Source organism: Falco naumanni, chromosome W (genome assembly GCF_017639655.2).
Source record: "Falco naumanni isolate bFalNau1 chromosome W, bFalNau1.pat, whole genome shotgun sequence".
NCBI lineage: Eukaryota > Metazoa > Chordata > Aves > Falconiformes > Falconidae > Falco > Falco naumanni.
This window is the reverse complement of record NC_054079.1, coordinates 24,521,080-24,533,762: the sequence shown is the minus strand read 5'-3', so window position 1 is coordinate 24,533,762 and position 12,683 is coordinate 24,521,080. Positions and strand designations below refer to the sequence as shown.

The window sequence follows — 12,683 nt, the reverse complement described above, 5'->3', positions numbered from 1 at the left end:
CAACTCAGAAGATTTCTTCCAATCCTACCCAATATATATATTTACTAAAAAGATCATTAATCACCTTTTGGAAAAAAAAAAAAAAAGCCACCAATAGATAGATGAAATTTCACTAAATAGGCTCTTGAAGCAGCTCACATTTTCTTACTGAAAGCTCAGCTTAGGAAATTAATTCTGGAACTCATTAAAGTTCTTAGCAAGAAGCATCTCTTGTGCTCTCAGGTCAAAGATATGCCTTTTTCTGTTTAAACTAGGAGTAATGCTCCTATGGAAACAGTATTAATACTGTTGTGCAAATCACCAGATTCTGGTTGGCAACAGTTAAGAATTTCTAAGGTGTTATTTGTCTTGTCTGCCATTGATTTTATTAGAAGTACCAATGTTTCCTCAACTTTCTCCTTGCATTTCATCCTCTCCTACCTACAACCCTTCTTGGACTTTCTTCCCATCCTTTTACTATTCTACCCATTCAGTCAGCTTTTCTCATTGGAAGCAACACTGGCGTTCCAAAGGACTGAAATATAGTCCCTACCTCTACTAGTGCTGAACCTTACTTCATACCAATCTTTGTTCTCACCTCCCAGTCAGCAGCACAGCTCTGGATTAGAGCCCAAACTAACCAAGCACAGTTCAATGGCTTTGGTGGGGTTTTTTGTTGGTGTTTTTTGTTTTGTTTTTGGTTTTTATTTTTATTTTGTGCTCCACTATCACCTAATCTTTGATGCTAGAATGCCTCACTAGTGAGGTATGTCTCATCAGTGAAGAACTCTTGTTATAATGAGAAAACTCTGAAATTTAGGGCTTTATACACTAAAATCCAAGATAGAAACAATGCCTAAATCGACAGATGTCCAATGCTTCACACCTGCAATAGGAACAGGTGGAACTGTCTAAAGAGTACAATCCATATACACACTGAATCCAATAGTGTAATTTAAAAGAACTGCACGTAGAACTAAGAAAACAACAAATAGGATGTAAACTATCCAACTCATAATGCTTGTTTTGAATTACTTGCAACCTCACAATTCCATTAATTATGTGTGTATATATGGGTATAAATAAAACATTATATATTCAAGTCTAGAAACAATAAGATGATTACTACAGAGGTTATATGTTACATTCTGCTTTTGGAAAGATGAAGACATTTCTGTAGCATCCCTTAGATTGCCAAGGAGTAGAAAGAATAACAAAAAATACCCTTTCTCCACAGATGCTCAGGAGGCACATAAATCTTTGTAAGAAGAAAGGGTATAGAAATCTGGCTGTAGTTTGAACAAGACAATGCAAGCCATTCCTTAATCTTTTGGACTAAGCAAATATTCAAGCTTGGATCTTGCAAAGTCTCCAATGTTATTTATTCTACTAACAGATGGATATATGGAAAAGGAATTAATTGATTTATGATTGCTTTTAAATTGCATCAAACTTTCTATATATAAATGTTATCTATAAAATAAGCAAACAAAACCCAACAAGCCACAGACAGAATATCCTTTTGGGGGGATATTACATATGGGGGAAACGTGTATATACATATGCATAATTTTACAGAAAAAACAAGTAGACTTAACTTTTATTTATTTATAGAAAAACTGCTTATACAAACTACACAGAATCACCATAGACTCCCAAGCTGATTACCAAACGTTGGCTAAATCTAAGTGCATCATTAACCTCAGCTTCTGGAAACTATCCCAGAAAAATAAAGCAACATACTCTGTGTGAGGAAGTTCATAAAATAAACCCTTTTCCAAATATCTATAAGTAGGTATTAACAAGAAAAAAACATACACCCACCCCTGCTGAGCCAATGACAGGATTCCTTAACAGCAAACTAAGATTTCCATATAGTTACATAATCAACTTATTTAAATACAATTACATATAGCTAAAATACATTAACATTAACATATATGTTCCAACTCGAGGAAACTTTATACTTATATAAACTCAAATTCTACTTAAGGATAGACAAGTATTACAATTTCACTGTTAACAAAATGAAACCACCAACCTTTAATTAAAAAAATTGTTTCTTTGTGAAATTGGTCCCAAGTAGTTGTTGAAAATATAAAGTTGAATGAGAATGATGATGAGAATGACTTTTTTTTAGAACCCAATCATTGCAAGAATCGGACTTCTAACTAACTTATCAGAACAATGAATGGGTACACTTTGCTCCCTAGCAAGCTGGCTACACCTTTCCTCAAAAGTTACCACAGCTTACAAGTTTATTTAGCAATATTGGTTTCTATACATTAATAATTAATGGAAGATAAATATTAAAGGTACACATTACAAAATAATTAGTTAAGCAACACTGCTAGCTACCTTAGAAGGAATTTTAAAAAGACAAGACAAATTCTTGAGCTTCTACAGAAGAAATTAGGAGGAAAGTTGTCTATATAAAAAAAAAAAAACAACCCCAAAAAAACCCTCTCCTTTATCCACCTCAGCTTTTCTTGTACTTTTCTTCAAAGCCTTTGCTAATAGCTATTCCCACTGACATAATCCCAGACTACTTCAAGTAACAAGTTTCAGTAAGCAGGTCCCCTAATAACGGTCCTCACCTATAAACAGCATATTTATAAATATACAAAATTTAAAGACAGACCCATGAAAAAAAAATTACTTTTTTTCTATTCCAGAGTGATCAAGCAAATGTTTTACATAAAAAAAAATAAAATTAAGACTGCCTGAAAGTATATAAAACAGTAGAAAGAACTTGTCAAGAACCAGTAAAATCCTATTGGTGCCGACCATAATCTAGAGGAACACAGTAAAATATAGAATAACACAGAATTCTTGTTTCATTTAGATACTTCTACGCAACACAAACACAACGTTGAAATAAGATGCCTTCTCCATCCTTATTGTGCCCACCAGCGAGATAAATACCAAGGAGTTTTTTGTTTGTTTTTTAAAGGAAAAAGGAAGATATGGGGGAAACAGGAAAACTACTGCAGGAATCCTAAGAATTTATGGCTGAAACAACAGATGAAGAGATCTATGCCTCCTAAGAGCAAAATTAGTGTTCCTCCCCAGCGGAAGGAAAGGAAACAAAAGCTAAAGAAATATGGCACGATAGTATGTTTCTCAATAGGGTAGGCCAGTAGGTGAAGTGCATAAGTCCTGTGTTGAAGTTCTGGGAAACAATATACGACAAAATAAAAATTTGATAAAGTACAGGTTAAGAGTCTCTATCCACTGTTTAGATTAAATAACCTTCAACTGATGTTAATTAGAAGTACTGACTAAAAACCAAAAAGAAACCCACCAAAAAAAAAACCAAACCCAAACAAAAGACCCAGAAAATCCTTCTTCAAATTTTTTCCAGCATCAAATGTTGTTCCACTTTTGTTTTTCTGAATCTGAAGCTTCCATTTATATATGTACTTATGTTCAGTTTACTTACTGTTTCACTTCCAACATAAGGTTAAAATACAATTTTGTTCTGCTGCTCCTAACCATTCTTTTAAAATAGCATTTCTGACATCATCTATTCAGACAAAAATAAAGCCAGATTGATATACAATTCTATTCTGTAAGTACACAAATTATAATATATGGACAAATCAGCAAAATACCCAGAAACTTGAAGGGAAAATAATAAAAAAAAAAAGGTGTTTATCTTCCCTCTACAATTCAAGAACAGGCATTTTTAAGACACTTGTTAACTGAAGAAAAAAAAAAGGGTTACCTGCTAACCTAATTAACAGTGAAACAGAAAAAAAACGTCATGCACTAAAATAGTTACATAAGTTACATCACAGCTATAGACAGCTAGAATTAGCCGGGGGGGGTGGGGTGGGGGTGGTTAACCACCCTGATATCTGCTGGAAGAACACCACAACAGAACTTAAGCAATCCAGAAGGTTCCTGGAGAGCACTGACGGCAGCCAATGAGGAGAGGTGCTCTGCTGGACCTCATACCCATAAACAAGGAAAGGCTCCTTGGGGATGTGAAGGTCAAAGGCAGCCTTGGCTGCAGTGACCATTAGATGGCGAAGTTCGGAGGGGGGGTGGGGTGTCGGGCAGCAAAAAGCAAGATCACAACACTGGACTTCAAGAGAGCAGTCTTAGCATCTTAAGGGATCTGCTTGGAAGAGTTCCATGGGATAAGGCCCTGGAGGGAAGAGAGGCCCATGAAGGCTGGTTAATGTTCAAGGATCACCTCCACCAAAGGCAACAAGAAGGGCTTCTATAAGTACACAAGTGACAAAAAGAACACCAAGGAAAATGTGGGCCCACTGCTGAATGGGGCAGGGGGCTTGGTGACACAGGACATGGAAAAGGCTGAGGTACTAAATGCCTTCTTTGCCTCAGTCTTTACTGGCAAGACTGGCTTTCAGGAATCCCAGGTCCCAGAGATCGGGGGGAAAGGCTGGAACAAGGAAAAACATACTCTTGGTGGAAGAAGATCGGGTCAGGGAATACTTAAGCAAACTGGACGTACATAAGCTGATAGGATGCACTCACAAGTGCCAAGGGAGATGACTCATCGCAAGGCCACTAATGAGAATATTTGAATGATCATGGCGATTGGGAGAGGTGACCAAAGACTGGAAGTAAGCAAATGTCACCCCTATCTTCAAAAAAGGAGACTCAGGGAACTACAGGCCAGTCAGCCTTGTCTTAATCCCTGGGGAAGGTGATGGAGCAGCTAATCCTGGAAGCCACTTCTAGGCACATGAAGGACAAGAAAAAAAAGTCACCAGGAGTAGTCGTCAGCATGGATTCACCAAGGGGAAGTCTTGCTTGATCAACCAGATAACCTTCTATGATGAAATGCCTGGCTTGGTAGACAAGGGGAGAGTAGTGGATATTGCCTACCTAGCCTTCAGGAAGGCTTTTGACATCGTTTCTCATAAGATCCTCACAAAGAAGCTGTTGATGAACGCGCAGGATGAACAAACCAAAAACTGGCTGAAGGGCCAGGCGCAGAGGGTGGTGGTCAGCAGCACAAAGTCTAGTTGGAAGCCAGTAACTAGTGGTGTACCTCAAGGGTCAATGCTGAGTCCGGTCCTTTTCAACATCTTCATTGATGATCTGGATGATGGGGCAGAGCATACCCTCAGCAAGTGTGCAAATGACACAAAACTGGGAGGAGCAGTTGATACACCAGGGGCTCATGCTGCCATCCAGAGGGACCTCAACAGGCTTGAGAAATGGGCTGACAGGAACCTCACGCCATTCAACAAGGGGAAGTGCAAAATCCTGCACCTGGGAAAGAATAAACCCAGGCACTAGTACACATGCTGGGGGCTTACAAGCTGGAAAGTAACTTTGCAGAAAAGGACCTGGGGGTCCTGGCAGACACCAAGTTGAACATGAACCAGCAATGTGCCCTTGCCACAAAGAAGGCTAACAATATCCTGGACTGCATTAGGAAGAGCGTTGCCAGCAGGTCAGGGGAGGTGATGTTACATATCTGCTATTAGTTAGAATTAATTAACCACATTTGATTAGGAATATAGTTATAAGAAATATTTTAGTGGAATTTATGTTTGCATAGCAACCAACAGCTACTATGAAATCCTCTGTACAGCCCCGTACCAAGGGTCAGAATCACCTAGTAGGAATGATTAGAACTTAGATAACAGCTTCATGATTGAATGCATGATTGGATACAGTGTTTACGTGTAGCCTAGGAGAATGTATTGAGATGTCAGAATGTAGATTTAATGGGAACTGGGGAGAGTCGAATGAAGCAACTCATAGTTACCTGCCAAGAAACAGTGAATGTAGGTAAAAGGTAATTCCGGCAGGGGGTATCGCAACCACCAACTCATGTACCACCTACCCGAATAATACCCCAGACCCATTTCTAGACCTTTCGAACCTTTACTGTGCAGAATCGGATATGGGAGGAGAGTATGTTAATGATTTTTGGGAAATACTATGTTTATGCATGAATACTTAATGAATATGTATGAGTAAGTCCTATATAAGGTGTATGATTTTGAGACTTGGTGTGCGTTGATTGTGAGAGGACTCATTCACGCACCCGGCCGTTAATAAAGAAGTGTCTGCTTATCTGCATCATATTGGTGTTGATAAGTTCTTTATTCCAAGATTTCGGTAACAGCGATCCTTCCCCTCTACTCAGAGCTGGTGAGGCCACACCTGGGGTCCTGTATCCAGTTTTGGGCTCCCCAATACAAGAGAGACCAGGAAAGGGCCACGAAGATGACAAAGGGACTGGAGCAGCTCTCCTATGAGGAAAGGCTGAGAGCTGGAACTGTTTAGCCTGGAGAAGGCTCAGGGGGATCTCATCAACATATATAAATACCTGAAGGGAAGGTGCAAAGATGACAGAGCCAGGCTCTTCTCAGTTGTGCCCAGCGACAGGACAAGATGCAATGGGCACTATCTGAAACACAAGAGGTTCTGTCTGAACATAAGGAAACACTTTTTTTACCATGAGGGTGACTAGGTACAGGTTGCCCAGAGAGGTTGTAGGGTCCAAACATGCCAATAGCATTTCCCCTCAGTTTTCAATGCAACAAACATTTATTCTTTGGTACAGAGTATGGCCTTCAATAATTATTGTAAAACTATGCACTTTCAGAAAAACATTGTTTTCTTATTAGCTACTGAAATAAACAAATGCTGTAGAACACTGGACTTGCTACCTCTGACAGACTCATCTGAAGAAACTATACCTTCACACTACATTAAGACAAAACATTTTTTTTTACTTTCACTCAAGCCACATTTATTTAATATTTCTCTACCTAGCTCTCTATCTTCAACTGTTTTTTATCACTAATATGTTGCCTCAACAGATACCAAGAGTGACTGTAAGAATACATCTACTGTAGGTAGGATTTTTGTTTTAACAAGACAGTATTTTGACAACCTATTTCATCTTTTAAGATTAGTATCTTTTGATTTCAACCAATTTCCATTTCAAACTGATAATCACTGCTTAAAAAAACACCATATGAAAATATGAATTGTGTTGGAATGTACTGGAACTACTTCTGCCATCTTAATGCAACACTAAGATGTATCTTATCAACTTTAAGATTTTTATTCAAATACATAAACTGAACTATTTCACATATCACTGGTTTACTACTAAATTAAGTATCATTCATTCATTTCATAAGCATTTCCATAACACCATTTCAGACTGCCATCAATCTCTGCAAGTGAGCTTTGCAGATGGGCTAGAGTGCAGAGAAATAGACCAAAAAGCACACAGAAATGTTCACTGTATTCCCTAGCATTCTGTGCCTCCCACCTACCATTAAGCTACAGCATAAACATGCTACTTCCATACTCAATCGAAAAAGCACACACTGAACAGACAATCATTAAGTCAGTCTCACTCAGGATTGTGGTGCTAGCATTGCCCTCACACAATATTTGCATGCCCCCTGCACACCAAGGACAGAACTGGAACACAGATAGGATGTGTAATGATTGATTAATATGTCCAGATTGTGCTTCTGCAACTCAACAATTAAAGAGGACAGCCCGATCAGGGAATTCTGAATTCCCCGAGCCTGTCGGCTGGTCTGTATCACTCATCTGAAAAAGCCATGCCCTGCTTCCTGCAACCCTGCTCGATAACCATGGTTATTAGAGCCTTTGCACTCAAGGATATTAAGTTTGGCTCAGTGTTGGTAAATTATTGGATTTGCCATTGTTTTGACCTGGATAATAGTACTACTCAATCACTGGATGTGTTATTGTAACACCACAGTGAATTGTACTACTGATCTGTATTTATTACTGTACCTATATTTAGCAATAGCTTGTTTATCCCTAAAGCTGTTGGTCTGGCATCTGTTACCATATCCTGAACCTATAACTTGGTGGTACCACCTTAGGCCCTTACAAGGATCAAAGATAAACACCAATCATACTTCGAGATTTTGATTATTTTAATTAATCTGTTACTTTTTGACAAGCTCCTCCCACTGCTAGAAAACTAAAGAAATCACATTAAAAAGTATTCCCATTTTCCTGAGATACTTGGAAAAGAGAAATTAAGTGTATTAGGTGTTTGCTTATAATATTAAGGTGACAGATCTTTGTTCTGGTAATAAATCAAGAGTTCAATTCTATAAAAGCAGATGGTATGACTACAAAGAAAGGGCCATTCCAAAATAAGACATCAGGACTGAGAGGATACAACTTACTATCACCATACAGCTAATTTAAATGACTTAACTGAGAATGGTAAAAAAATTGACTTTGTATTAAAATAGATGCATGAAAGAGAAAAAGGTTTCTGATTATTTTTAATTAGCCAACAACTTTTTTTTTTAAAGTCACAAAAATGATGTTACCAAGAAAAAACAGTTAAGCAGATGGAGATATAAGTTTCTGAATCAATTTTTTAAAGTGTTTTACTGCTTAGATGTTTTTATATTAAAGCATCTGCAAGAGCAAATACTCAACTACACAGTTATGCTGGTCCTGCAAAGACTTCAATACCCCTTTTGTCTTAATAAGTAGCCTCACCCACCAATACATAAAATTAGGGCCTTCACAGTCTTTCCCCTAGAACAGGGGTCCTCAAACTACGGCCCGCGGGCCAGATACGGCCCCCCAGGGTCCTCAATCCGGCCCCCGGTATCTACAGAACCCCCCCGCCCCCCCCCCCCCGCCGGGGGTTGGGGGGGGAAACCAAGCAGCCGCAGATGACCTCCTGCCACTTCATCCACACGCCAGCCCCCTGTTTAAAAAGTTTGAGGACCCCTGACCTAGAACATGCTTTTTGTCAGAAATTTTGTATCCTTTATGAAAGCTAACCTTCATGCTATCATATGAGTTACAAGACAACTCTTGATGGCGAAATCCACTTACATTTGTGAAATTAGTAACAATTAATATAAAATATATGATAATTCATCAAGAATTACCCCTCTTTCTAAAAATATTTCCACACACCCCCTACTTTCTGAGAAACATAATAGCCAGTTCTAACAGAAAAAGCAGTCTGATCCTTCAGAGAGAAAACCAGAAGACCAGAATTCTGTAATTCTCTGACTTAATACAAAATATTGAAGAAGTAACTTCGCCTTTACATGCTTCTAGCTTCCTCCTCAGCCTTTATCTAAACTGCCGGATTATATTGCTAGCTCTTTATGGAAGTGTACAATTTTAAGACTATTCAAACACTGTCTTCACAAAAATAAAAACTTATTCTTTATTAACTTTCACAAAAAGTCAAAAATCTAAAAGAGGAAAGGATTAGTAGAAAGCCTGTCAGGATTTGAGAGATTAATTTTTTTTAAGAAAAAAAAAACATTTAATATCACAGCTCATCTCCTCCTTACAACTGCAATGGCTTCTGAAATCTTGGAAATACCTGAAATAATGCAGAAGTTAACTCTCTGACACCGGAGTCATGAGAGAAGGTAAAAATGAACCCAAATTCAGATGAACTTTGACCTATACCTTTAACATATCTGCCATCCTGTATCTTGAAACCCCGTTATTCTCTATACTTACAATAGCTTCAAAAATAACATAAATTTTTATTTCACAAAACATAAACACAGAATTGCTCTACCTCTAGTGCAAGATTCTTTATATAACTAGCACTACAGGAATGCCGATTAACCTAATGGAAAGATAATAAAAACTTTAATTAAGACTTGCAGTTTCTTTTTTCAATTGCCTCTTCTCCCCAAACATAATCTAATTAAAAACTTCTACGACGCTTCCACAAGAGTTTGACAGACTCCGTCCACTGAGAAAAGGTGGGGGCCCGACGCCGCGCTCCCCGCGGCGGCACCCCCCCCTTCCCGCGGGGGAAGCGGCCGAGGTGGCGGGCGCCCGGCGGGGCGCGGAAGCGCTGCTACTCACTGGTTCGTGGGGGGAGCGTTGAGCGGGATGGCCACCTCCTCCTCCTCATACTCCGGCCCATCCAACGAGTCGCCTTCGTCCACGGTCCCCAGCCCCCCCGCCAAGGAAGGTGGCTGCTGCAGCGGCAGCGAGGGAAAAGCGACAGTGCTGGATTCGGGTGGGGGCAGCACCCCTCCGGACACCTCCGGCCCCTGGCCCTGGCCAGTCGCTGTCACGGTGCCATCGCCTCCGGACACCAGAGGAGCAGGCCCCGAACCCAGCGCCAGGAGTCCCAGCGCCGAGCACAAAGCCGAACCGCCGGCGCCCGGGCTGTCCCCGTCAGAGCCCACCAGGAAGGGGCCCTGCGGCTCCAGCTCCTTGCCCCGGCATAAGAAGGGGTAGTGCTCCGACTCAGCTCCGCCAACAGCTCCCGCCATCCCAGCGGAGGTAACCGAGCCGCCCTCCTCAGCCCCAGCCTCGGCCGCCATCATGCTGAGCCTCGCCCCCTCCTACCTCCCCCCACGCCGACCGCCGCACGCCGGGTAGGTGGCGACGACTTCCCCCTCCCCACGCCTCCGCCTGCAGAAAGCAGAGTCGGGACGAGGGAAAGATTTCACCAGTAGAGACAAGCTCCGAACAATAGCCGTCTGGGCGCCTAAAACAACTCCACAAGGCCCCAGCGCTGCCCCCTGCAGCCGCAAGGAGAGCAACTCCTACAGAAACACAACACGCCCTCATACACCCCCGCCCAAGAGCCAGCGAAGACGCACAACTACATGGGCGGGGCAAAGAAGAAAAGAGGAAGCTAGCTAGCTAGCGACAAAGAAAAGAGCAGATTGGTGAGCTGCATTTGCGCGTTTAGTGTCTCATCTCATCATCTCATGCAGAGAGTAGGCAGCAGCTCGCAGAGCGCGAGGTAGCTGGGAAAGAAGATAGGGGCAGGTTCCCTACTCCCTCCTGAGGGGTATAAGGGATACAGGGAAGGAAGAGAAGAATAAGAATTCTCCCCTCATCCCCGCCTCGGGGGAACATAGAGGAAATGTAGAGGAATGAAGCTGGGTTAATTAACATTGATAATATACAGCTGTGGGCTGGCTTCAGGGGCAGTGGGTTGGCTGATGGGGATAAGGTGCAGCTGTGGCTGGTTCCTGCCAAGTAGTTAAATAGCTCTAAGGGGTATGGAAGAAGAGGACTGAATGAAAAGAGACCTGGAAGAAACAGGGAGGAGACTGAGTGCCCCGGATGTAGGAAAGATAAGGAGAGGTCTTGGGAGAAGCAGGGAGCCTGGGTGAGGAGAGGCTGGCTGGAAGAAGAGCCTGGAGAAGGAAGAATCCTGATGCACCAGGGTGAACTGGCCTGAAGAGGATGAAGGAACAGCATGGATAGTAGATTAACTGTTGAAGCCTTGTGGGGTATTGGTGGCTGTACTGGAGTAAGGCATGGGACCTATTTATTGAAGTTAACCTGGTATGTGATGGTAAAAGCCTTGTTGCAGTTCACTAGTTTAGCTAGTGCTGTGACAGGGGAATATTAATAAAAAGGAGGCAAAATAACGCCACAACAACCAAACAGGAAAAGGTGGCTCTCCTCTGATCATGCCAAATGTTATTCCTCTCCTGAGTTATGGCATCAAAGCTGAGAAAAACTGCGTGAGCCTCTTGCTGCCTCCAGGGAGAACAGGTCCAGTGAGGCACTGTAGCATAGATGCTGCAAATGTGGGGGGCTGGGGAGGGGCGAGTGGATTTGGGCAGGGGGTGGTGCTATGGCTGAGGTGGCAGGGGATTGAGAGTAAATCTGTTTTCATTGCCCAGCAGCCATATACATGGTGATGAAGATCTTGCTGGGTATTCACGTGCTCGTTTGGATGGTGGTATGCTTCGAGCCACAAGTGAGGCCTTCCTGGTGGGTTAACTTCTGGGTAAGATTGGGTAGTATCCTGACAGGATTTAGGGGTAGTTTTCGGTGATGCTCTGGTACTTGAATCCGGACTTTCTCAGCGCACTGGAAGTTGTTGTGCTTATACAGTGGCTTGAAAATACTACATAAGAGCCTAGATACAAAAAAACCCAGAATGATTTGAAAGATTTAGCATTAATTCAGCACTTTTGGCCCTGACTGTCTTTGCTGTCCAAAAAGTGGAATCTTTCACCTGGCGTGCAAGAGCCAATCAACACACAGAGTCGAGGTATTTCTTTATTGCAGAATTGTGTGAAGCTCGGGGCTAGGTGGAATTCCACAAAAGCAAGCTCAAAACTCAGAAGAACAAGAATAATATTTATAGAGTCTAGCTATACATATGTATTTTCCAAGCTTTACCTAAAACATACTATTGGTATTTGGTTATGCACAGTAGTTTTCTATTGGTCTATATTTCTTGCTTCGATTTAAAATTACAGTGTATTTTTAGTTTACAGCACATGTCTGAGGGAGGTGGGGGGGGGTGAGTCTTTTAGTGTGAACTGACTCAGTGGTCATGATCTCCCCCTGCCATCTTTACCTTTCCCCTAGTTACAGTCTCATTTTGCAATTAACTGGCTGTTGGCACCTACAGGGACAGGATGTCCCTTATCAGGCCTGTAGCTCCCCTTCAAGGGCACAGTCATTAATACAAAGTTACAGATACAGGACTAACCTAACCTCACTAGAATTAGAGAATCATTTAATGTTGACAACAATAAGATAATAGGGATTGAATGCATAGCTAGGCGACCTCTTCACACAAGATGACAACGCTGCTCACTGAGATGGGCTTTTGTATAGTGTGGTGGGCTAGCAGCTAGGTGCTGACCAATCTGTTCTATCACTCCCCCTTCATCAGCAAGACAGGGAGAAAATAGAGAAAAAAACCTTGAGGGCCTAGATGAGCACTG

The 12,683-nt window shown here is 41.6% G+C and overlaps 1 protein-coding gene across 4 annotated transcripts in view; it reads right to left on the bottom strand.

The window, feature by feature from the left end:
• The window catches only part of LOC121080625 (ras GTPase-activating protein 1-like), a 93,124-nt gene extending 81,609 nt beyond the window's left edge, over positions 1–11,515 (bottom strand). For 2 of the 4 annotated variants that reach the window (XM_040578775.1, XM_040578774.1), the window contains exon 1: positions 9,835–11,514. In XM_040578775.1, coding sequence (XP_040434709.1) covers positions 9,835–10,304 — 470 coding nt within the window. In that variant the 5' untranslated portion in view covers positions 10,305–11,514. Of the gene's footprint in view, positions 1–9,834 lie in introns of all 4 variants that reach the window. The other 2 variants (XR_005825447.1, XM_040578773.1) reach the window with 2 other exon arrangements.
• Positions 11,516–12,683: the final 1,168 nt, after the last annotated feature.